The sequence below is a fragment of the Nilaparvata lugens genome, chromosome 2, assembly GCF_014356525.2.
Source record: "Nilaparvata lugens isolate BPH chromosome 2, ASM1435652v1, whole genome shotgun sequence".
In the NCBI taxonomy this organism is placed as follows: domain Eukaryota; kingdom Metazoa; phylum Arthropoda; class Insecta; order Hemiptera; family Delphacidae; genus Nilaparvata; species Nilaparvata lugens.
The window spans coordinates 79,972,534-79,997,786 of record NC_052505.1 but is presented as its reverse complement, the minus strand read 5'-3'; the positions used below and the strand labels follow the sequence as shown (position 1 = coordinate 79,997,786).

The following is a 25,253-nucleotide window of genomic DNA, read 5'->3' as shown; positions in this document are numbered from 1 at the left end:
ATGATGCGTTCGACGCCTAGCTAAAGTTTTGAAGAATGAATCATCGGAAGACAAGATAAGAGTAGCAATTAAAAAATGACTACAAGTTCTAACAATTTGTTATCAGTAGGCCTCTGCTTTCAGAAACTCCGACAAAAACTTGAACTGGGTCAATTTAAATTTTTCGGTTTTGCCAAGTAGCTCCGCGATACATGGAATTCGCGAATCAATTGGAGCAGAATATTCATATTATGAATTAGAAATGTAGAATAACAAATATCAAACCAAAAACTGGAGGTTAATCCAGACCACATGTAATGATTTTCAATTTTTTTCATATACGCCAAAAATATTTGAGAAGAGATTATTTACTCATGAAAAGAGAGTGAGGCTAGGCACTGATAAGAAACTGATTCATAAGGCACTGATTCATAAGAAACTATGTGAAGTATTGTGTTATATCACGTCTTGTCTTGTCTTGACTAACTGGTGTGTGCCTAGCCTAAGTTGAAATTTACTTACATGGAATAACTATTATCTTGGAATAACAACAGGCTGATTTGAGTATTGATGAGTCTATACCTCAAGAATTTGGAAACAACAAAGTCTCAGACTTTTTCTGGAAAGTATAGCACCTCCCAATTATTGTTTATTGTAATCTCAAATCATCAAATCGAATATAAATTCACACATCTATTCTCGGCGTAAGCAGAGAGAATGAGATTTCAAAATTGAACATGTTTCATGAGTGATTCTTCTATAAAACAAGAGATTCTCTTTCGATGTTTAAGTGATTTTAAAACGTGGAAGTCACAGTTCTGGTATTATTTATGGCAATGAGGTTCAGCAAACCTTCGCAATTTCACAATATAGGAAAATGAATCATACATTTCATTAAGAACTCTCAAAATCCGTGAATCTAAAATTCATAATAAGGAAATTTGAGATAAGCATGTCTGTAGTTTTTTGTTAATCTATTAAACTCACTTCTCACTTCCTAACAATCTAATACATTTCCTACACAACTGACTAGAAATGAGTTCTGAGATACTCCCTGTACTCTGAAGATACAATGTAGAGCCTTAGAACGCGTCTGGAATTTACAATAAAATGTAAATGCTATAGTAAATGTGAAGATTCAATACTTCATTAGATATTCTGGAAATAAATAGTGACAGTATGTTGAGTTGATAGTGCCAGTGAGTTATTTATTCAAGGTGCGTACTGATTTACGCGCCGCGAACATGAGCAATTCACTTTTAATCAGCTGATGTCAAGCTTTTTATATCTGTATCTTATACAGTTTCTGTAAAAATACATATACAGTCAGCTGATTAAAAGTGAATTGCTCATGTTCGCGGCGCGTATATCTGTACGCACCTTAAGCTATACGATCTAGGTCTTTTGCTATTGGCAACGATTGATAATCTCATGAATTGTGTATGTTCTAAATAACAATTGTTTGAATAATTATATTAAATTTGATCGGTACCTAATATGTAATCTGAAAAGCAACAGAGTTCCAGTGTGAACATCAGCCTACTACGGTACTTTGCAGGGCAAACTGTTCGTCGTTACCCTCTTCATTATTGTTCACCCCACTGAAACCAGTCAACATGAACCCTCAACCTGGAAACCAGCGAGGAAGTGTGCCCTTATGCCCTTAAGAATGAGTGAAAGGTCAAGGGAGGACTCGCACCCTATCCACACACACACACCCCAGTCACTATTCACTGCTTCACCAGGTTCGTGAATAGTGCAGCCTATACCGATTCAGTAACACCTGCTCGGGAGATGGATATCTTTTCGAATATTGTCAGGACTTGATAGTGCAGTTGTGTCGTGACGTAGCAGTAGATATCAGAGTTCTAAGTTATTCTGAGAGCCTATCCTAATATGGACGATCTTACGGAAAAGACACTCAAAAAGTAAAAATCACACTACACGTGGAGGATATAATGGCGAGATTTGCGATACTTTTATATCTTTAGAGTGTGGAAAACTATTTTCTCAATCTTAAAGTACAGAAAAACTTTTTCTTTCTGTAAGGAGACATTTATCTGTAGTTCAGCACCTTAATTTTGAATCAATTCAGGCTTTCAGACCCTGAATCAATCAGCTTCTGATGGCAGACAATCAACTGTAGTTATCTGAGCTCCAAGCCAGAGTGGATATTGCAGTTAAGGGTCAGTTAAAGGCATTCAGTTATGAATACACAATATGTAACATGAAATGAAAAACAACTCAAAATGGCCAAAGTAGGCCGAAACTAGTCGTTAAAATGTTTTTAATTTTCAAAATGTTTTAATAAAAGGGTACTACAAGTTTTATATTGTTTTTATTAACTGAATTTATGTCTACATGCATTGTAAGAACTGTGCATAGTGTTCTAATATATTGTTTCACAAAGGGAGTGGATTAGGGAAAAGTTAGAAGAAGATCAAGTCCAGAAAAAGAAACATTTTAAAAAAATGAAGATTTTGGAGGATTGATTTCGAGGTTACATGAATATTGATCAACAAATAAACTGAAGCTTAGTTAATTTGCGTCTGGATTGTGTATTATGCTCTTTTACTTTTTATTAAAAAACGAGTATGTTCACATATCCATCGGTTCCGAAAGCAACTTACTAAATTTGTTAATCAACTATATAATAATGACTCAAACGTTTCAGGGATAAGATATCGTCGATGACTGCTGGTGTGAACTGCGAAGTAGTAGAAACTACAGTGAACGTATTGTGGAGTCGTAAACTCCAGTCGTGAACCTCGTTTGAACCTCATAAAGTCCATAAATACTGCACGAGACTGGAAAATCTTCGAATGTGAAGGATGAACCTGAAACCTGCTCCGGATTTTTAGGTTTTCTAATGCAGTATACGAGAACACTGGTTTGTAAACGTACACCATTGTTCTAAAAAAGCAGTGGTTTCGCTTCGCTTGTTTCCGGGTTGCGGTTTCTACAGCGATATGGAAGTGTCACACACATCATAGGCCTACTACAAAAATAGAACTGCATTTCTCTACCACTTTCTTTCAGGTTTTCTGAGGGTATTGCACTTTGCACTGTATTTATTGAATTGAACAAATGTTAGGATGTCTGCTGTGGCACTGGTTGAAAAATAAGTTCTCTATTCAAAATCATTAAGAGTAGTATCAATCGATCAATAGTTAGAATTGGAAGCACTAAAATATTATAAATGGGCTACTTTGTATTTCTGGCTGTGATGGGATTGTGAACAACATGTAGCATGTGGTTTGATAGATGTGATTCTAAAGGTGCTTACAGATATACGCCCCACTATATCTCCACTTGTGGAGATATAATCCACTTTTAATCAGCTGATGCCAAGCTTTTTATATCTGTGTCTTACCGTTTCTGTAAAAATACAGATATAATCAGCTGATTAAAAGTGAATTGCTCATGTTCGCGGCGCGTATATCTGTACGCACCTTTATGTGGGTTGAAGCTTATTATTTATCCTCTTCACTTATATATGTTTGAATAATAATAGTACAAGATAACGAGAACGTATTTTATTTGTACTTTCATTTATTTATTTACAATGTAAATGACACTAATGTAATAACATTGGAAGATAAAATGATAAGATAGTCCTTGTGCTATTTTTCTTCCAAATTTAAAGGTGACAAAGTCCAAGATAAGGTTAAAATTTCACTTGTACAATTTTTATAAAAATAATATTTTTATTTGATGTCCCTTTTGTTTGATTCGAGAAAAATCTGCCTCATATCTGTACTGTTTCAATTTTCCTCAATAAACCAATTTTTATTTTATTCTATTAGATGATATCACGGTATATTGAAGAAGATTCTTCTTCTAACTACCGTGGATGATATATCATAGCCACCTCTAATACATTAGAGGTGGCTATGATGATATGCATGATGTTCTGCACATTATGTTTGTTATGAAAAATAATTCTGCCACTCATCTTGAGTTCCGATTTTCCTGAACAAGCGTATATGGAATGTAATGCTTACCATATTGTTTTGTATATGATCAAGTTTAACATTGTTATGTTACCATTTAATATGGAATTTGTGTTTGTTCATCTCAACTACAGTGATAATAGACCGATATAGTTTTGACAAGACCCACTTCCCAATTCACACGTAAAACGTAATATAGCTTGGATCATTGAATGGGTGACAATTTCAATCTAAATCTTAGAATAATCTAACATGGATCATGTGAACGATTGGCAATTAAGGCTGTGCAAAGGCTAAAAATAAACTTTCTACTGGTGATATTTTTCATATTTTTTCGATTCGTATATCATCAAGCTATCAAAATGGAAAAGTTTTCTCAAGAAAACATTTTTTCCGATGATTACTTTTTGAGATATGAGCGCCTAAAGTTCAAAATTTTGGGACAGAACATTTCAAATTCGGTAAGAGATAAATCCATGATATTCAGAGGATAAGTTTTTCATGTTATTGTTGATTTAATAAAACGAATTTTTTTTTTGAAAATATTAATTTTTGATTAAGTTATTCAATTTACTAAAAATAACCAAAAATAACTCAAAAAAGGTTATTTTTGGTAAATTGAATAACTTTATCCAAAATTGATATTTTTAGGAAATTTTTGTTTTAAGGTTATTTTTGGTCATTTTTGGTAAATTGAATAACTTTATCCAAAATTGATATTTTTAGGAAATTTTTATTTTATTCAATCATCAATATCATGAAGAATTTATCCACTACATTTCATAGATTTATCTCTCACGGAATTTAAAATGTTCTGTGCCAAAAATTTGAACTTTAGGCGCTCATATCTCAAAAAGTAATCATCGGAAAAAAATGTTTTCCCGAAAAAACTTTTCCATTTTGATAGCTTGATGATATACAAATCGAAAAACTATAAAAAATATCACCAGTAGAAAGTTTATTTTTAGCCTTTGCACAGCCTTAAACTGGATAGGCCTACTGAAAGTATATCAAACATCACCTTTATTTTAGAGAAAGAGTCAAACTACAAACTCAATTTCTGAAAATGTAGAACATTCAACTTATACGATATATTGAGTTGAAAATAGAAATGATTCAGTTGAAGACAGAAATTTTGCTTCACAAATATTTCAATTGTAGCATTACTACTGATACAGCATTCTTTAGTTAAGAGCAGTTCATCCAAAAATCCTTTTAATATGAACAGGATGAGATCCTATTGATAATTTTCCCATTACCAATAGTAAAAATTATTTGAAACTAAATTTCTGTTGAGAGTTAATCGTGCAAATATGTTATTGAAGAGAAATGCATAATTGATTTGATTCATAGTGAACAATAAACCACAGCCATCATTTGATGTCAAGGAAGGTCATCATTAATAGCAAAAAATCAACAATGAAGTTCAATGTTGAAGTGTCAGATTTATATTTTCTCATCAGCTATGCAATTTTATCCTCAATTTCCATTTCGGATCGACAAGCATGCAATTATCAGACGAAATTTATAGGTCTGATAACTCTGAATTATCATATTCAATTAATATGTTGAAACTATTACCCCCTAATTAATTGATTTATTGTAAAGAAGAGGAGAGATTACTGCTATCTTGAAAAAGATAGAAAAAATTGATACAAATTGGAAAAATTGATAGATTTTTTCTGAGAAAAAATTGATCCAAGTTCCACGCATAACATACTGCTATTATCATAGATACGAGTCTGTCTAGTATATACTCTTCTTTGGTAATGATTGATAAATTATTATTTTCGCTGTCAATTTATCATTAATTTTATCGATTTCCCAATTTTTCTTGGATATGGAAGAGTCAGACCTGGCTGGCTAGATTGGTTTAAATAACTTGATGTTTATGAACATACAATTGAATTGGAATGGATAACGCAGCAATCTTATAATAATAATATGGAGTAATCAGGTCTGGTGTCAGAGTTTTCAGGTCGCAACTGATCAATTGTAAAAGCAACCTTATTCATTGGCTTCAAGCCTGACAGAGAATTAATATTTATTTGTTGAATAGAGTAAACAATACAGTAGTCAGAAAAGAAAAAACAGGCTATTGCCCAAAACTTCTTCAATTTCTCAATTTTGTCTTAAATTGTTCAAATATTATGTAGGTAAGATATTAATTTGATTACGCTTAATATTACAAATACATCCAGATTCTGTTCTGTTGGCAATTTCCGCACACAGAACTAGGAATGATGAAAAATTCAGTAGTGTGCGATGAATTTCATTCAGTTCTCGACACAGACTGGTAGGCGGTCTAGACTTGTACGACTTGTAGTCCCGGTTGCACAAAAGCCGGTTAAATTTTAATTGTGATTAATTCCACGAGAACCAATCAGAGAAGCCGTCTCCTCAAAAAGGCCTTCTGCACAAAAGCCGGTTAAATTTTAACCATGATTAATTTCACGAGAACTAAACAGAGAAGGCCTTTTTGAGGAGGCGGCTACTCTGATTGGTTCTCGTAGAATTATTCACGATTAAAATTAACGGGCTTTTGTGCAACCGGCACGTAGACTTGTACTTGAACATAGACTTGTAGACGGTAAAAATACCAACAATGAAACTGTAACCATAATTAGAATGGGATTCACATAGAAAAATGGTATAATTACTAAGCATAGTAGCTTTAATCGGTGATATTACAAACATTTAAAGAGTACTGCCATAGAAAAAAGGATAGCATAAGTAGTATTATGTTATCTTTTCTTTATAGTATTGCTGACTCACCACTATCGGACAGACTGAAACATTAGCGTAGACTATAACCATAGAGAAACATTATGCTATCTTTTCTCTATGCTATACTATATTATACAGTAGTCTACAGTGGTTATACTTCTGCTAAAGATGTGTGTTTCATGAATCCATGAAAATAAAACTTTTTTAAACTTCATCCTCACGTTGTTCTTTATCCTTCATCTTTCACGTTGATCCTTAATCCTCATTCAACGATTTATTTTTATTTTACGTTGTTATGATCCTTATTTTTATGCTGTAGAGGTAGGCAATAAGTTTCGAATTATATGGTTCAAATTACAGTTACTCACACTCAGGAAATAACATGAGATGTTAAAGTTCGCGTTTCATATTTTTGTATGATTTTTATGCTTCACCTCCTTGTATACAAGTTCCAAAAAAACATTCACTGTATACGGGATCGCGTGCAATCATGCATGAGACTTCTCTGTTTTAACGTTCATTATAAGTTGCTGCACAGCCGCAGTAAGAATCTTTACGATCTGATTTATTGCACGTTCATTTCTGAGTGCTCCATAGACCTGCTCTGCTATAAACAATTTAGCGTTCCGTTCAACGTTAGTACTGTAGTAATGAGTTTGACTGTTGATCGTCGCTCTATCAATACTGTGATGTTATTCTTCATATTGTAGTATTATAATTTTTATTATTTTTATTTATGTTCTATTTTGTGTGATTTTTTCTGTTTTGATTATTACTATTAGTTTTTTATGTTTTTTTATTACCATTTAGTTAGATTTATTACTATTTCGATTTATTTTTTTAAATGAAAGAAATTATTGAGGATTTTGGGTTAATCTATCAAATTTTGTGAGAAGATAATATAATTGGTAACCAAAAAACCAGTTACTTCTAAGGAAAAAGGTTGACGTACCTCTATAAATTCTCTATCACTGATCCATCACTTCCAAAAAGTAGACCTGAGACATAGATTGTCTATTGACTAATATTATTTGTATTTTATAAAATACTAGCAGGTAACCCGTGCTCCGCGAGGGTCTTATTATTGAGAACTTGAAAAACTGAAAATTGTAACGTACTGAGATCTTGAAGAAGTTGGTTTGAATTTTTTTTATTTTGTGCATGCGTAGATGAAATAAATAAAAAATAGGCCTATAACCGGTAAATCGGTAACCTTAATCGGTAAATTGAGAATATATATGCAAAAGTTCAATTTAATCAGTCCAGTAGTTCTGTACGTGATGATGCGTCATTTCTGAATTTCCTATCCCGTACGTGTATAAAGCCAATTATTTCCTTACTTCAAATAATACCTTTCATTTTTCAGAGCATGCTTCCTATTTATAGAGCTATTTTTCTTTCTATTATAGCCTAATATGAATTACGTCTACAAATATTGCATTATAAGAAAATAAAATACTACAATATTATTATCAGATAATGAAGATTCACTTTTTATGAGTCTGTTTTCCGTCCAATTTCCGAACGCAACTTCACAAGAATAATGGGTGTCTGCTAAATGTCTGAATACAAAGTATCTTGCTAGAAGCAACAATCTTCTACAGTATAATTTAGAGCAATTATCTATTCGTGTAAGAGTTTTTCACTCATAGATTAATTTGAGAATTTTTTTATACTTCAATATTAAGGAATTTGGTCCGTTATTTATTAGCTAATACAGTCCACTATTCTCCAGTCCATCATTCAACTGACAACAATCTGCTATTAGAAGAAAATAAAATTTGACTGATCAATGAAAATATGTTGATTTTCTAAATCAGAATTTAGCTTACATTAAATCGAACTCATCCATTAAATTCTCATATCTTGTTTCTCGAATTTTGTCCATCGATCTTCCATTCATTTCCAAATTGTAATACAGTACTTATTTTATTACAAAGAAGGTTCAAAGAGACTAGAGAGTAAATTTTGATTCAATAATTCTCTCAAAATTCAAAGTCGGGAATTATCTGTATCCAGTTGAAAAATTACTATTCAATAAGTTTACTGGAATCCATGTTTTTCATCTCTGTGAATTATCTGTATCCAGTTGAAAAAGTATTCAATAAATCAATTGAAACCCATGTTTATAATCTCAGTGTAAATCTTCAGGTGCGTACAGACTTGAGCGCCACGAACACGCTCATTTCACCTCTAATCAGCTGATTTTATATGCTTACTAGCAGGTAACCCGTGCTCCGCAAGGGTCCATTAAGACTCTACATGCCAAGTTTCTAGTTAATTTCAGTCCAGTAGTTTTGACATGATGATGCGTCAAATATAATTTTCATTTATTATACTATAGATAGTTTTTTCAACTTATCTAGTACTAGTACTAGCATAATAAAGTGACAGAGTCACATTTAGTGATTTCTATATCATTTGTAGGAAATATTTGCGTGATTTGATCTGTATTTGAGTCCGAATCAGCATCCGAACAGAAGATGCCTGGAGCGTGTGGCATGGCACACAGCTTTACAGCTGGGTAGAGACCAGAGTGAGCCAGCAGAAGCAACACAACCCAGAACACAGAACATGCGATTGTTTGGCTGAGCCATGCTCGCTCGCTCGGCTCGGCGAATGGAGAATGGAGCAGAGACGCTCGATACACAAAACATAGGGCGGGGTTGCGCGCATGTCAACTTGCAGCTTTCTCTCACCCTCACCCCATCAACCCTCGTGACACTCTCTCACTCACTCTCCCACACAACAACTGGTATTTCTCACTCACTCACCCACACAACAACTGGTATATCTCACTCAATTTGCGCGCAGACCTCTACCTCTTTTGTCCTAGTACAACTGAGCCGGCAGCCGGCAGTCTGTGAGTGTTTACTCATGGGTTCTGGGTGCTCTCTCATGCTCTCCCAACTATTTCTGCTGTACAGCAGGCTTCTTTCAATTATTCAGCTCAATAACAAGCACTCGGCGAGTGGTCTGTCTGTCTGTACTAACGAAGCGTTGTTCTGTAATTATGTTCAACTAATATGCTGTGCATTCAAGATCAAGGCGATAAGATCGATCAGAATTTTTCATTCCCTACTTTAGTCACTACTCACAAGTCAAACCCTCAATTTGGTGATTGGGATTATATGAACTTATTGGGATATGTTATATCCTGATCGGTAAAATAATTATGAATTTTCCATTTTCTTTTCATTTCCATTTCTATTAGAATGCTTTATTGCACTCTTCTACATTTTTCGAATAACTTACGTACAATATTAGTAGTACAGTTGATATGATCAAACTTCGTTAATTTCCCTATAATATATTTTGTCTCCACTCCCTAGCCTATCTCCTTTGCTACTTGAGAGGTTTGGCTAATGAAGTTATCTAACATAAAGCTAATCGTAGAAATAGAGAGGAAATGGATAGGATTTATTACAAATACTTAGTTTACATTGTTAACATTGAGATGGTTTGACAATGAGGGTATATTAATTCATTCACATCAGAGAGAATAGAATGTAATTAAATGCTATACTCTCTTATTCACATCCTTTACCGTATATGGTATTTTGATTGGTACTAATTTTCAAGTTATAATTCAGAGATTTTAGAAAAATTGTTAGGTGATTGAGATGAAATATAATACAGTGAATATATTAATGTTTTAGTTAGGGTATTCAATTTTAAGTCACAGTTATTGAATAAGGAAATACTAACCTATTAAGTTCAATATAAAGTCTCTTTTTAGCACAGTATGAGGGCAGTATTCTTACAATATTATGTTTTCAATTATTGAATACCATGTTTTCCTTGAAAACTATTCCTCACAACGATACTTCATAACGATTACTCCTCTGAACGATACAAGTCCAAAACCGTAGTTTTTGGGTATTGGTCTGTATGTGTTTGTGTGTGTTGTGTGTGTGTGTGTGGTGTGTGTGTGTGTGTGTGTGTGTGTGTGTGTGTGTGTGTGTGTGTGTGTGTGTGTGTATATGAGTGTATGTATGTCTGTGTAGACGATAACTCATCTCCTAATTAACAATATAATTATCTATAGTTATTATATTACAAATTGCTTTTTCATATCATATACAGTTCAATAATTATTTTCTTAGTATATATTATGTAAATTCATCTATAATTTTGCTGTATTGTGAGCTATTGTATATAAGTGTATATACGTAAGTATATATAAGTAAGGCAGTATATATTGTAATCTACATAAATAAAGTACTCAATCAATCAATCAATTAACGGAAAGACTTGAAATTTGGAACGTAAGGTCCTTACACTATAAGGATCCGACACGACCAATTTTGATCAAATGTAATCCAAGATGGCGGCTAAAATGGGGAAAATGACGTCAAAAACAGGGTTTTTGCGATTTTATAAAAAACGGCTCCAATGATTTTGATCAAATTTATACCTAAAATAGTCATTGATAAGCTCTATCAACTGCCACAAGTCCCGTATCTGTAAAAATCCCAGGAGCTCCGCCCCATCTGCAAAGTTTGATTTTAGATTCCCATTTATCAGGCTTCCGATACAATTTAAACGAAAAATTTCAAGTGGAAAAGATTAAGCATGGAAATCTCTACAATTAATGTCCAGTAACATTTTCAGCAAAATTAATGAGAGAGGCAACAGTAGATTCTCTTAAATCATCCACTGGAAGAGATAGCAGGTTGATCTTGTCAGCTGAACAATTTTTAATTATATCTCCGAAAACTCGACTCTAGTGTGGTTGTTGAATCTTTGTTGGCTTTTATTTTCTGATCACTGCGTATCATGTTTCTATTATAGTCCAGACAATTCATAGGTACTGAATTTGAACGTTAATGAGAATTTCACAGATGAGATATAATAATGTACCTAAAAGTATAATGAAAATTTTCATAACGGCAAGGAAATTTGTGTGGGTGCGCCACACCAGATTTTTCATTTTCTTTTCTTTTCATTTCCATTTTCATTACTAGTATATTGCACTCTTCTACATTTTTCGAATAACTTACGTACAGTATAAGGATTAGTAGTACAGTTGATAATTATGATCAATCTTTGTTAATTTCCCTATAATATATTTTGTCTCCACTCCCTAGCCTATCTTCTTTGCTACTTGAGAGGTTTGGCTATTGGGGTTATCTAACATAAAGCTAATCGTAGAAATAGAGAGGAAATGGATAGGATTTATTACAAATACTTAGTTTACATTGTTAACATTGAGATGAATTAACAATTAGGTCATATCTTATTGTATATTAATTCATTCACATCAGAGAGAATAGAATGTAATTAAATGCTATAATCTCTGATTCATATCCTTTACCGTATATGGTATTTTGATTGGTACTAATTTTCACGATATAATTCAGAGATTTCAGAAAAATTGTTAGGAGATTGATTTAGATGAAAATATCGGGGCACCGAGCTTCGCTCGTTATTTTTATCTATTGATAAACAGAACACAATTCTCTAAAATTATCGTGTTAATATTTTACAGCTGGCTATACGTCAGCTTATGAATTTCGGGGATGCGATATTTTGATTTTCCACAGAATCACTCGCTCACTTTTTACTATCCACAGACGACGAAAGTCTCAGCTGTTTCAGCCAAGGATGAATATATCCTTTTAATGTCGTTCAGCGAGTTTTCCCAAGGATGAGACCTAGTGCAATCGATTTTTTTATCATAAACCTACTAAGTTCCAAATTTAGTGAAAATCGTTAGAGCCGTTTTCGAGATCCGTTAAACATAAATAACCATATAACCAGATATAAAAATAACCAGATAACCAGATATAAAAATATAAACAGATATACAGAAATTGCTCGCTTAATATAATAGGATATCATACAGTGAATATATGTTTGAGTTAGGGTTTTCAATTTCAAGTCATTGTCACAGTTATTGAATAAGGAAATACTAAACTATTTAGTTCAATTTAAAGTCTTTTTTTAGCACAGTATGTGGGCAGTATTCTTACAATATTATGTCTTCAATTATTGAATACCATGTTTGCCTTGAAAACTATTCCTCACAACGATTACTCCTCTGAACGATACTTCCCCAAAACGATAAAATCTAATATAAGCAATTCAAATTAATAACTTTCTATCATGAATAGCAACTTATTCTTTATTCGTACATAGATAAAACATCCTTGAAATGATTGGGAGGGAAAGAAGGCGGTCTTTTCAAATCCATTTCAAACCCAATTCATATTGCACTACAAACAAGAAATCTGGAGAGTCTTTAAAAGGTAATTATACAAAGCCCAATTTGGACTTTGTCACAATTATCTGAAACGTATGTGTTATTTATGAAAGCAATAATGTATTAAAATCTTGCATAAAAACCTGAAAAACTCTGCAACTGGGCATTTTTGGTTAATTTTTCAATAGTACGCTATCAATATTATCCAAGAAATATATTAACAAAGTTGATTTATAAAATTCATAATCAAGAAATTCTTATCATACCTGTAAATCAACATAATAAGTATACTGCTGTATTACGGTTTCTGTATTGATTAAGTTGTATTCAAGAATGAAAAATTTGTTCAATTTATGCATAACTCAATATTTCCTGTAATTTATTCAGCAATGAGAAACTGTACATACTGTACTTCATAGAAACATTAGAAGCTCCTGTAAATATTTCGCGGCTTGTAGAAACTTTTCTATCTCGTTTATTAAAAACTGGATGACTAATATGCCTACTGTTTCACCATCTAGTCAATAAGGAAAGTACTATCAAAGTATTACACTAATGCACAACTGAGAAATGTGACATTTCGAAGATCAAAGTAATTAGAGAAAGAGAGGTTAAAGATAGCGCAAAAAGTCGTAACAAGTGTCAGTTTCCTTTGTCAGTTATTTTTACGGTTCTGAATACCTCTCATGTATACTGTAGTCGTTAGTTATCCTATATTTATCACATAATAAAGCATGTTTATGAGCTCTCATCATTATTATAAATGGATATGATATCACTTTGAATATGTTCGGTTTTTCATGTACAAATGCTTTTTTTGTTTCCAACTATCTCCCGAAATTATGGCTAAGTCATGTTTTATTGGTCTATTAATTTATACATTTCAGAGCTAGAAGTTAATTCGACAAACTGGATAGAAAATCTTTAGTTTGGATAGGGTTTTATTTGTCTATTTATACATTCCAGAGCTAGAAGTTAATTCGACAAACTGGATAGAAAATCTTTAGTTTGGATAGGGTTATATTTGTCTATTTATACATTCCAGAGCTAGAAGTTAATTCGACAAACTGGATAGAAAAACTTTTGTTTGGATGGGATAAAGTGGAAATTTGTATGTTATAATGGCCCTTTTCCTCGAAAAAGAACTCCCACAACCACAATAGCCATCAATTGTTAGTAAACCGAGAAGAGAGAAACACGCTTCAAACATACAGTTATTGATACTTTCAATTTCATGCACTCAATAAAATTTCTGACACTCATGAGTTGGTCTCACGTTTTCACAATAGCTTATATCCTGATGATCGGCACACCAAAGGTACCATCGTAACACACATGATGATGAGTGACATGTTATTTATAGCTAATAACTGTAACAAACACAAATACAGCCTAAAGAATATTTTATTTATATAGAAGTGGTCAAGGTCACAAGGTGCCAGGTTGGATGAGTGTACTCATTTTGGCTCAAAAGACCACATTTTGGAGTTGTAGTCTGTAAGCTGACGTCAATAATTGCAAGGAGTTTATTAATGATTCCTAAATAACATTTCATGAATTTGATCATGTCTTCAAGTCGTCCTCAGATCAGCCACTTCTAATCTGTACACTGTATCAGCACATGCTTTGACTCTAGCTGGTAGTTTGAAAAACATTTTATACCTAAAGAGCTATTAAAAATGATGGATCCATATTAAAACCTCAAATATATTAGAAACGAGCCTAAAGATCAGCAGTCCCTACTGACAGTATCTTTTTCATACGGGAGTAAAGAAACCGAATTTTGCCTAAATTTAAGGGGGGGGGGTGCATCCATGGATGGGCTTGGGAGGTCACCCCTGTCTAACGTGCAAAGCATATGAGTCATATGGGCATAATCAAGTGCAAATCTTTAATCCTCACCTATGTATAAATACAGACTTTGATTTACGTATTGCATTCTTTCATTCAAATTTTGATGGCACATCTCCTTGAATAGTTTAGGTAGGCCTACTACCAAAGAGGTAATATAGATTAGAATCTAATCTAATCTAGCTTTCCTTTATGGTACTAATAATTAATTCCAAATATCATGGCTATGAGGCGATATAAATCACGTGTCGAATATTTAACCAAAATAAAGACACTGATAACTGGAAGAATAAGACGTTGATATTGTCAATACCACTATATTTGTTCAAAATCAATTTAAATTACAGACCAAGTTTCTGATAAGGCACTGGTAAGTCCTATCATTTCGTTAAAGATTTGGCAGGGCGACTTTGCCAGGTGGTAGGCCGTGAACCTATGTAGCTTTGCAACCCTGCAGCTGCACCGGTCTTGGGTTCGATTCCCATTTAGGGTCTTTTGTACAGTGAATGGAATCAACGCTTAAAACTGAATTGAATCAGCTGGTGGCTTAAACTCAAAATGAACAACATTACACCAAATGGGACTTGATATGAATTTGATCCAGTTAACAGAGATTCCGTTTAAACTGACACTGAGCAAACGGCACTTGGGGCCAAGCCACATGAGGCGTTTTCCAGAAGAGTCCGCAGGCACGAAGCAAGATTGGCTGATTCGGGAATGAATCAGCTGATAATCAGCCAAACCAAGAGCTTTATGCCCTGCCGACTCGTTTGGAAAAGCCTCATGTGGTTTGACCCTGAAGCCAGTTGCACACACATCGATTTTTGTTCGTACGATATTTTTCCGTCCTTATGAATTCTATCAGATTAAACGGAACTTGACAAACACCATATGTTTGACATCATCTGTTTAATCTAATCGAATTTATTAGGACGGCAAAAATCGTAAAAACAAGAATAGATGATGTGTGTGTAGCTAGCCCAAGTCTGTCATTTACTAGTAACAACCGTCACCACGTTTTATTGCAAGCAAAATGCATGTGGATGTATATTTTGGATTTTTGTAAGCAAAAAAATCAATAAAAAAACATCTCCAATTAGTCTACAGAGGTTCGATTCCCAGGCAGGTAAATAATTTTTGGATAGTAGCCTTAAGAATTAGTAAGCCTTAGTAGCTTTCAAGAATTTCCTTCTACCTGTTCACCCTGTGGTCAATATTTGTAGAAGCATAAGTATTTGCCCCCAGTATAAAGTAAAAGTATTTCCCAGTTTTATAAGTATTTTCCCAGTATTTGGGGTGGTTTACAGCATTCAACTTTTGATTTTCGCTCGATAATAACTATTTCCAATTAGAGTTATGTAATAAGTTGCAATAACTGACTGTTCCTGACTCATAAAAGGTAGGCCACTGTACATTTATGGATAATGTTCATGTAAATTTTTCCAATTTATGTATGCAAATACTGTATCACCAAAAACTGTCAACTGTCAACAAAAGAGTCCCAGACTCTTAATGGGTTCCTACTAACATATAGAGAGAAGATAGCAGAAGAAGATATCACATGGTACAGCTCGTTTATGTTCCAAATTCCAAACCGATTTTTTGTCAACTCAAGCCGATTAATGTTGACTACTATCTATTTTATTACTATTTTGGCCGGGTAAGAGTGTAAGAACGGCACAGTATGGAGATTACCAGCGTCACATAGCTTCACGAACAAAAACTACTAGAGGAATTTGGAACATAAAAGCCCTATAACATGTGAAATCTTCTAATGCTATCTTTTCTGTATGGTACTACTCAGCAGAATTAGTATGCATAATTTAACAGTGGAATTTGGAACCTATTGAACGATAAATAATTTTCGATTTGAACCTAATCACTGCCATCTTGATGATCAATTAGTGTTTTTTTTTAATTTTTGTTACTTTATTTTATTCATGACATGACGCCATAGATTCCACAAGTGTAGGTAATGGATGAAGAAGAAGGTACCGTATTTACATTTTTTTGTTTTTGGCAAATAATAAGGTAAGGTACCATGTGATATCTTCTAATACTATCTCTTCTCTACGGTACTATTCAGCAGTATTAGCATGGAGGAAATTGGAACATAAACGCCCTATACCATGTGATATCTTCTTATGCTATCTTTTCTATATTATGGTACTTCTCAGCAGTATTATGAACTTATGGTGAGGTTTTATTCATTAGATTAATGGAATGGGAACTTACCGAGCAGCAACAGTTTGATATCCTTAGCCGCCTGTATGCCGTCCTCCTTCAGGTCCTTTTCGATCTTCTTGCTACGCGCGAGCGCGGCCCTTTCCTCCGCGGACATGGCACACCCCATCTTGCGGCCGGCTCGCTTCACGAACGTGACGGAGGCTGCAAATGCACCTAACCTAACCTACCCGCAACCCTCGACCCCAACCACCACTAATCCAGCAGTTCAGGCACGACAGATCACCTACGACCAGTGGACCGCACTTTCATTTCGCGCACTAAGCACTCTCACTACACGCACCTACACACAATCCCACTAGAGTCGTATGTGTTTGTAAACTTGTGAGGTTTCTGCACTAGGTTTCAGCTCGACGAGCCCATCTCCAGCAGATACAGCCTGCCGGAAACAGACATTCACAGATTACACTGTCACTTTGTCACAGCACACAACCGACACAGCGACGACAGAGCAACGCGCTAGCCGAAAGCTCCACTCAGACTGAGCGACTCTGCTGGCGATGGGATGGCCGCTAAGCTGCTGCCATCTGGTGGCGCAAACTGCAAACAGCCGACCGCGCCTCACAGCCAAACACAAAAATTGATTTTAGCGCTCTACTCTCTGCCTCTGCCAGTCTGCCATCCTATGCTATGCCATGTCCACCCTTCCGCTCATGCTAACCTCCACTCAGGACTCTACTGCCTCTCCTATCCATCTCCCAATAACGAGGCTCATTTCACCCGTTACATTAAAATAAATACACAATGTGTAAAGAATTCAACTTTTGAGATTTTTTTTTGTTTTTGTATAGGGTGGGTAGAAGCTGAATTTTTTTTAAATTTATTGGGGTGCTTCCATGTGTTTGGGGTGGAAATATGTCATATTTCCACCAAAGTTGAATCCTTTCTGTTGGTTGGTCATATATCTTCTCAATTTTAAATAAAAAATCACTAATCTCTAATTTTAATTTTAAATCACTTGAAAATGGCATTAGTATCCGAAACTTGTGACGAAATAATTTAAAAGGGTACTCAGATTTAGATTTTTATTTATATTAAAAGTAGCCCTAAAGAAAAAAGACAATCTACTCAATTTTATATTAACAATAATATAACAGGGGTGCCGCCCCCCAAACACATAGAAGCACGCCCATAAATTTGAAAAAATTCAGCTTCTACCCACCCTATACAAAAACAAAAAAATCTCGTCAGTAGTAATTTTAAACCCTGCTGACTTTTATGCAGCCCCCCCCCACCCACAGACAACCAAGATTTGATTTTTATTTTTTTATTTTGAGCCCTCAAGAATTCAAGGACGCAGTACGCGTCAAAACCTCCCCCCTCCTGTGGGCAACCATGAATGTGATTTTTATATATTTCACAATAATATAAAATTGAGTAGATATGATTCATACCTGATTCTACCCAACAGAAAGGATTCAACTTTGTTAGCATATTATGATACTCACTTTCCTCTATAGGGCTACGGTACTGAAGTTATTGAAACTTAATAAAAGTTATCAACTACCCTTATTTATTTTATCAAATAACTGAATTAAAAATAAAGGGTGGGGCTATTTAATTAAAAAAGGTAGAACAAACTGGAATAAATAATAAAGGTTACTTGATAGCTTTTGATATGCTTCAAGAATTGAGAGTAGGTATACTGTTTAGGCCTACTGGTAATATTATTTACAGAAATTAATTGTACATAACCTTATTCTTCTTCAGACGGCCTGAAGGTCATCGCTGTAGAAAATTTATAAAGTTTTTATATTATTTTCGTACTATGTTTTGGATATCAGGCAATTATTTGTGAAAAATGCACTAATTTATATGTATAAGTTAAGCACCATACTGATATTTTCATTAAAACACCCACACATATCCCACTCGAGCAGCAACAATTACAGGAATAATAAAACCTAGAATTTACAAAACATATTCATCCACAAACATTTATTACATAGTTCATATGCTTTTCAAGAATATTGCCAACAAACTCAGAGAACTTGATGCAGCATCTCTGGAAGTGTATTAATTAATTAAAAAATTGTGAATTTTTGGTTAAATGAAATAGGTATGGATGGAACTGAAAATATCATTAGCTCGGTTTATAGGTTATACAGTTATACCAGATTTATTTTAGGAGATGCAACAAGTAGGCTACAAACTAGGAAAAGTTCTCAAGCTCCAGTAACATTCTATTGTTGATCTCTTTATTCCTTCATTATCCTTACTGTTACTTTCTCATACAAATTTCACCTGAATCATTATAGTCCAGATTCACCCTTACTCACAGGCAATAGCCTGTGTAAGGGTATTTCTCATTAATATAATATATATTGTACCAAAAAATAATTGATACTATGGTCTTTATTATGGTATGCTAATATTTTATGTTATACTGTAGTACTAGGCTACTGTATCTACTGTTATGCTGTATAATATACATCAATTTTTTTAAGTGTTGAAGAGAATAAATTTGATTTGATTTTGTTGAATGTCACTAAAGAGTTTTTGAATGATTGAATTCTTTTCCTCAGCCTTTTCCCACTCAGGTAGGTCGGCGTTTCGGGTCAGTCTCTTCCAGGAGTCTCGGCCATGAGCTTTGTTTGGCGTTAGTCCCTTTTCTACAAGATCTTGGCCTTTTTATTAATACATTTTCTTCTTACTGCACTTCTTACCGTTTACTTCTTCTTCTAATTATCGTATTAAGACGGAATCCCATATACAAGTATCAGTAAGCGTGAGAACCCTGTACAATAAGAATATTATTCCCATAAATTCTATGAGACTATTCAATATAGTAAAGATAACATTTAATATTATTTGTCTCTAATATTCCATAGAGTAAAGATACCATTTAAAGATAACTTGATTATTTGTCTCTGACTAATCATTCTGGCTCAGTCGAGTGAGAATAGTCGAATAATAATTCATTGGAATTATATTTTCACTGTGCCGGTCACTTTCACTGATGTGGGAATCTAGCTTAAATGGTCAATAATTACAGTTATTGTCAGAAAATAAATTGATGTAATGTACTATTATTTCAAATATAAGCCAATAATGTAGAAATAACGTATCAAATGTTTACATATTTGAATAGCCAGAAGTATGAAAGCCCAATTACAAATGCCTAAGTGAATGTTTAAATGATGTGCGTAGGACCTTCATTGAAAATAATTTATTATTGAGAAATGCAGAATTCATAAAATAAAACCCACATTCCTTTTGTGGACTGGAAGAGAGCAATCGATATTGTAGTTAGAGAGCTAAATATCGGGGCCCGAGCTTCGCTCTGGAGTACAAAAGCATAAAAAAATTATTACGAAAGAAGAAATTATAATAACATTCATAGTTCAGAAATGTTCTATCTAATCACAGTAAATTGAGTTTAATTCCCAGAGGAATGCAAAAATTTCCCTAACAAAGACCCGCTTGCACAAAAGCCGGTTAAATTTTAATCCTGATTAATTTCACGTTAACCAGAGAAGACCATTTCAAATAGATGGATCTACTGGAATTAATCAGGATTGAAAATAACCTGACTTTTTGCAACCGGCACTAAGTACCTGATTGAATGTTTACAAAAGTTCAACAGCTGAATCATAATTTTGACACAGTCCCACACACATGAACTCGCTCACTCACTTCCATCATCAACAGACGACGAAATAATTATTATCAGCTGTTTTTCCAAGGCTGAATAATAATTATCCTTTTAATGTCCTTCAGCGAGTTTTTCCAGGGATGAGAACTAGTGCAATCGAATCTTTATATTATAAACCTACTAAGTTCTGAATTTTGTGAGAATCGTTAGAGCCGTTTTCGAGATCCGGTGAAATATAAACATATAAACATACAAACATCTAAACATATAGACATTGCTCGTTTAATAGTATAGGATAAGGAGCTTAGGCTAATGATAAGATATGAGATTTAATAAGCAAAATATTGATGAGACTAAAGATTTAAAATTTGAATTTGAACATTTGTAATTTGAAATGCGAACATCAAATACGCAAAATACGCATGAGATTAAAGATTCAAAATTCGAAATTGAGGATTAAGGTGATTTAAAAGTTAATATTGATGTAATGTGTTTGTAGTAAAACTGGTACTTCTACTAAAAATAGTTTATTATTAAACTATTATCAACAGTTCCTCTGGTTGCAACTCATTGGCAATCAGAGAAACTATTATTGTTATTTATTATTATTACTATAGGGACAGGATCATGAGAACATTGGGAAGGATGGGAACCAACCAACCAGTTAGAATAGAGCACACGAATATAACCAAATCATTTTCTGCCAGTACCAATAAGAACGAAATGTAAATTCTAACATATAAATACTACCACCATGCATTGATATGAGTTCTTCAAAATGTTTAGAATAATAGAGCAAACTCGAATTTCTGTCGTAGGTTTGAACTGGATGAATGAATTTTTATGCTATTTATTTGAATAATTAAACGCCAATGTAGATAGATATTTTGATGCTGGGATTAACAGTAGAAATGAGAAATTGAGGACCTTGCCAGAGAAAAGGCACATAAAGCAAAAGCTCATTTTTGTGAAAAGGCTTATGAAGATTTGAGTTTTGGCACTCGTTTCACATTTGTGTGATTGTATATTTTATGTTTTCGTTTTTGTTCAACTACTACTTGTATGATCTTATAAAACTATGGAATAATAATCTCATGAAAATAAGACATAACCTACAGTTCACAAGCTCACTTAATTTAATCTCTTAACAGTGAACGAGGGAACTATTTCAAAGAACATCCGCTGTCACCATATAATCAAGTTTATGTAAAACATCACAGGAGAAAGATATCTATGTGAAAGTTGGCAAGCATGTACAGAAAATCATGGTTGTTCGTTTGAAACGATTGCCGGAAAAAGGGCACATAGACCCATGTGCCCTATATCAGGCATGGTCCTAAATTTAGAAATTTAATTTCAGTAGAGATGAGAAATTTTGTCAAGCAACATTTTTTGAATTTTCTCTCTTGAACATTTCAAATCTCTTCCTCATATACATTTGTATTTTATAAAAATGATATTTCAATTTATAATTCTTGTTGAAATGATGAGCAATAGAAATTTAAACAAATAAAAATTATTAGATGATGAATGATCATTGAAGCCTTGTACTACCATTCTTTTCAATTTATGAAAAAATGTATCTGTCTTGAAATAATTTTTGATCAACTTACAATAATTAAAAAAATAGAGATGGAGTGGTTATTGAAGAAAGCAATAATGCTAGTAGGAATAACTTATATATTATCGACAATTGAAACACTAAATTTGGTAACATTTTCAATAGACAAATTTACAACATGATAGTTGATAAAATATTGAGAAACATAACACTTACAGGGTTACTAATAATTGTTACTTCAACAAAATGCCAGAAATTTCACAATCGATGAATAAGTAGTAATAACATACAACAATTATAATCAATACTTCACTAATAACTAGAAATATCCACATTATTACAGGAAAAATACTCGCTAAGAGGTGAGAGTGAATAAAGTATATCAGAGCACAAATTAGACACGACAAGTCAAGACAATAATCTATGTGTGTATAATATTTGGCATACATTTAGACATTACACGGGTTACCATTTAAATATTAGACAATGCTCCAACTAGTCAGGCCATCTCAAATGTATAAAAATATAACATTCATATCACGAAAATACACCAATATCCCACTTCACATAAATGTGTTCACTCTCATTCTACCTGCGTATAAAAACATTCATTCTACTTGAATAAATATGCTTCTTGAACAATGAACTACATCAATATCAAAATTACAATTTAGAACAACTCACAATAACATTGATTGGTTAATAATACACAAATATAATATTCATTATATATATCATGTATGTACAAGTTTAGCCAAAAGATTGCATAGATATGGAATCCACTATGTGTTTTCTAGAATTTCTTTCCATTTCATTTATTTACACAAGCCCAACAAGTAAATGGATGTAACAATATCAAGTGTAATGGATGCATAAGTTTGTTAGCTTTACTGTGGTGGCCAAACTTGTTTTTAAAGTAAGCTCTATCCATAATTGCAATTTGCTCAGTATTGAATGTCTCATAATATTAGCAAGTGTTGTAAAAAGTATATTAACAGTTCCAATACTATATATCTGAAAATTCATTTGCCGTCAAGTATTTTGAAAAACCAAAATTTTTCATCTTTCTTCACCACTTCAAGGAACTTCAAAATAAAACCTCTTTTAATGCTATAAGTGTTATCTCAAACCACTTCCCCTTTTAAGTATTTTCAACCAGGGCAAACAAAGAAAAGTGCATAGGCCTATGCCAATTAAAAATTTGATTCAAACATTTTTTTCTACAGAGGTCTACATAGGCATGAGAAGGCTATACAAGAGCTATCACAAAAGATGTTCGTTAAAAATTGTACATTCAATCAGTTCAACGATATTGTGTGGAGTCGATGCAGGTGGAAGCTTAGGTTAGGTTTTCATTCCAACACATCTCGTACAAATAGGCCTATATCTTACACATCCACTGACCATCAATACGATCAATTACACATCAATACGATCAATTACACATCAATACGATCAACGTATTGATGCATAAAGTTGATCATCGATATAAAATGAACTCAATTTGGCCCAATTCCCAAACCGGTGCTTGTTGGATAATGTCCAGAGATCCTAGTTTTCAAATTTTGGCGGTCACAGAATTTTCATTTATTCATTTATACATTGATAGATACAATATCATTCTCAACTATGAATGATTGAGAAAGGAACAAAAAACAATTTTTGTAACACTAGAAAATGAAGATAGACTTTCCTGTATTCTCTGCAAATATTAAGCCTACTCTAAAAGTTACTGTTTCTGTGGGGGCCTTGTTAAGATTAACCGAAATTTCTCAAGCACAATTCTTGTATTAAATATATTAATTATTATATAAAATATTAATTATTTTATATCATCTTGACGAAGAATTAAAAGATATTCAACCGACTTATGGCGTTGTTTGGCCATTCTAGAAAGGTTGGTGGGTATGGCCGCGATCTCTTTCCATAATCTCATTAATTTTGTTATTCATGTTTTTTCACACCGAAATCTTCTGGATGACAGTATAATGCAATAGCCGGTAACTAATATTCTTGAATAAATAGGAGTTGAAACTTTTTGATATTCCTTGAATAGTATATGGTGAAGTAAAACACATTTACTATGTAAGCACGTGAATTTGTCAAACATACACATTTTCTAAGAACATTGAATAACCTAATTTCACCTAAGTATGTATGGCAAAGTTGCTTTCATCACATAAACTGGCCAAAAATCAACTAATAATTGTTGGAGAGTTTTAAAAATGATACGCGTGAGTATTATTATAAATTCGACTTCAAGGTATTATCAGAGAAAACCTAAACAAATCTAATATTGCTTATTTTGGGTTATTATCGTTAATTTTCATTGGTCCCATTCACTTCTTTCCAAGGGTATTTTGGAATCTATCCCAAACCAGTTCCTGAATTTACAATTCTACGAGTTGCACCAAGGGAATGTGTTAATTGGTGGGTAAAAATAGTAATATAACCCACATTTTTTGGAAGAAAATTCAAAGACTTGTTTAATTTATAATTTTCTTCAAAACCAGTTCAAAGGTGATTGAATAATGTAGAAATAACTACAAATAAGTTTTGAAATCAAAATTCACGAGGTGGAAAAAGTACATCAGCAATAATTCACTCAACAATGTGAACTGGTTGAAATTTAAATGAAAATAATAGAACGAATAACTTTTATAGAGGGAAAAACGTAACAATATTCTAAGTGACTTGCTGCTCTGTGTTCTCAATGATTTATATGTTATTTCAAAAATATTTCAAGGAGGAATTTATAGGAACCCAATAGTCTCTTATGCGAATCTTTTGGCTAACAATGAGACAGAATTATTTGAATACGAAACACCTCATGCATTACTCATTGTTACACTATCATTTTTGCAGTTACCACAAAAACTGCTAATTAATACAATTATCATGATACATCTTTTATTTATGATGAAATATTGAATCATAGTATTTATTATATCTGGAATTTACTTACAGCTTACAGTATACATTGATAGCCGTTTGAGATGATATTTATTCAAATATAGTAACATTCGGAATATGTCACATCCGAATATGATGAATAGAAATATATTAATCATATAAGTCTACTGCAGGGGTCTCCAACCTTTTTTATCCAAGGGCCACATTGATAATTCTTGGGAGGCT

The 25,253-nt window shown here is 33.3% G+C and overlaps 1 protein-coding gene across 1 annotated transcript in view; it reads right to left on the bottom strand.

The window, feature by feature from the left end:
• The window catches only part of LOC111061900 (guanine nucleotide-binding protein G(o) subunit alpha), a 131,785-nt gene extending 114,326 nt beyond the window's left edge, over positions 1-17,459 (bottom strand). The window contains exon 1 of the mRNA XM_039421857.1: positions 16,951-17,459. Within this exon, the coding sequence (XP_039277791.1) occupies positions 16,951-17,068 (118 nt within the window). The 5' untranslated portion in view covers positions 17,069-17,459. The remainder of the gene's footprint in view (positions 1-16,950) is intronic.
• Positions 17,460-25,253: the final 7,794 nt, after the last annotated feature.